Source organism: Sardina pilchardus, chromosome 4 (genome assembly GCF_963854185.1).
Source record: "Sardina pilchardus chromosome 4, fSarPil1.1, whole genome shotgun sequence".
Lineage (NCBI taxonomy): Eukaryota > Metazoa > Chordata > Actinopteri > Clupeiformes > Clupeidae > Sardina > Sardina pilchardus.
Window position 1 is genome coordinate 17,094,770 of NC_084997.1, and position 2,428 is coordinate 17,097,197.

The 2,428-nt window shown below is 45.6% G+C and overlaps 1 protein-coding gene across 1 annotated transcript in view; it reads left to right on the forward strand.

The window, feature by feature from the left end:
• irs2b (insulin receptor substrate 2b) overlaps positions 1 to 1,781 on the forward strand; it is a 16,493-nt gene extending 14,712 nt beyond the window's left edge. The window contains exon 2 of the mRNA XM_062534392.1: positions 1,146 to 1,781. Within this exon, the coding sequence (XP_062390376.1) occupies positions 1,146 to 1,150 (5 nt within the window). The 3' untranslated portion in view covers positions 1,151 to 1,781. The remainder of the gene's footprint in view (positions 1 to 1,145) is intronic.
• Positions 1,782 to 2,428: the final 647 nt, after the last annotated feature.

The window sequence follows — 2,428 nt, forward strand, 5'->3', positions numbered from 1 at the left end:
CTTGAGTGCACAACCCCATACACACACACACACACACACACACACACACACACACACACACACACACAACCTCTGTGGTATGCAAAGGGAATGATGCAAACAAGTACACAGGGTCAGGGGTGGCGGGAGCAGTCTGCTCGGCTCGCTGTGAGACCTAGAGCAGACTCGCACTCGTCACAGCCTGCAGCACAGACAGCAACTGACCCACCACTGACCCGCCACTGACCACCTCTCATATGGCCACACGGCCACATTCAACTCCAATAGCCATTAGAACCACGGCACTAGTGTGATTGAAACCGTTCCTCTATCCGTCTGTTTCTGTGTATGTGTGTGTGTGTGTGTGTGTTTAGGCACACTTGAGAAGGCTATGCGCCAGTTGCATAGTGTGAAACGCTGGTATGTGTGTGAGCGCCCGCCCGTGTGTGTTCCCAGAGCTCGGCGAAAGCACCTGCTCCTTCAGTTGCTACCAGCTAAAGAGCACATATTCCTTACTTGGTAAAGCAGAGGGAGGGAGAGAGAGGGAGAGAGAGAGAGAGGGGGGGAGAAGGAGAGAGAAGGAGAGAGAGAGAGAGAGTAGGAGAGTGAGCGAGAGAGAGAGAGAGAGGGAGAAGGAAAGAGAGAGAGAGTAGGAGAGAGAGAGGGGGGAGAGAGAGAGGAGGGGAGAGAGAGAGAGAAGGAGAGAGAGAGAGAGAGAGAGAGAGAGAGAGAGGGAGGGAGCTTAACCTTTTCCTTCCTCTGGCGCTCCATTCCTGCTGTATAAATCATCAGCTGAACACACTCTCACACAGATAAACACTCCGCTCACATTTCTCATTTTAAAAAAGATACATTCGTTGGGCGGTAGAGGGGCCCCCCCCTACAAATGTTTTCATTCAAAAGGGAGCGCGAAATCTATCTGTGATTTTATAACGGTGACTATAAAACAAACATGGGTTTGACACATGATCATGCCATATGTTTATTTTTATGAATGTGGAATTGTGTAAAGATGCATTGCATTTCTGTCTGTGGCCGTAGTGGATTTGTAAGTTCCTTGAAGTGAACGGCTGCAGGCATCATGATCTTCTCTCTTCTTTAGAATTTTGTGGCCATGTTTATTAATGTGTTTTTCTCTCTCTCTCTCTCTTTCTCTTTCTCTCCAGATTGACCGGTGTAGGAGGAGACCCCCACCCCCCACCCCACACAAACACACACCCCAGAGAGGAGGGTGGCCCTGGCTGGACTGACACTCAGAGAGGCCACAGACTGACCCCCCCCCCCCCCCCCCCCCCCCAAAGACAGATGTATTTCCCAAGCCTCTGCTCTAGGCCACCCATCTCTGACCTTCCAGGAGCCTTTGGGGGCCGCAGTTGTCACGGCAACATGGACAATTGACTCCCGCCCCTAAGAGGACCCAACACCCCACTCCAGACCCTTCTTGCTCCAGAAAAGGAGCCCCCCCCCCTCCCCTCCCCAAACCAATCATCTGCCCAATGGATCTCCAATGATCAGGAACTCTTGCTGCTTTTCAATGAGATTTTGGACTCACAAGTAAAACGAAACAAAAAAAACCTAGTGAGGTACACACAGTGGTACATCCATGTTGACTTATGATTTCTTCCTAATGAGTAGGGTTGATTTTAAAGACATAATTATTATTCCTAAATTATATTCCTTTTCCCACTGGTTTCATTGCGCATTTTGACTGTGAATCTAGGTTGCAATGAAAGCATACATACACATACACACACACACACACACACACACACACACACACACACACACACACACACACACACACACACCATGCAAACAGATGCACAAACACACACACATACACACACACCCTCTGTCTCTTAGCACACGGCATGTATTTATTTATTTATATGTGTGCAATTACACGCGTGTGTATGTGTGTGGATTTACCCGCATGTGTGGTCACAGCACTGCAACTGAGGTGACATTTCAGATACATCTATCTATCTATCTATCTATCTATCTATCTATCTATCTATCTTTAATATACCCCCAACAAATTCAGCAAGCAGTTGCTTGAAAACCCTACCTCAGAGTGAGCCAGGTTATAACTCGTGTATGAGAAAAAAAGAGTATATATTGGAAAAATATAACTAATTTATTTTCAGAGGTGAATGTTTCTTTTAGTTTTTTTTTCTTTTCTTTTTTTCCTAAAACACCAATCCAAAGCCTTATCGACTCTTCTGTAAAATAGTGTTTTTTTTTTCTCTTGAAGATGTTTCTTATGGACCTAGACAAACACATACACATACTTGCAAAGAAAGAAAGATATGCCATTTGTCATGGAAACGGAATGTTGCGTACCTGTAGTTGAACCCAGCACCTCCAGATATATTTCTACATAATATAGCAAAAGTGGACTTCGGCTGTGATCAAAGATTTCTTATATAACTATAATTATTATTATTAT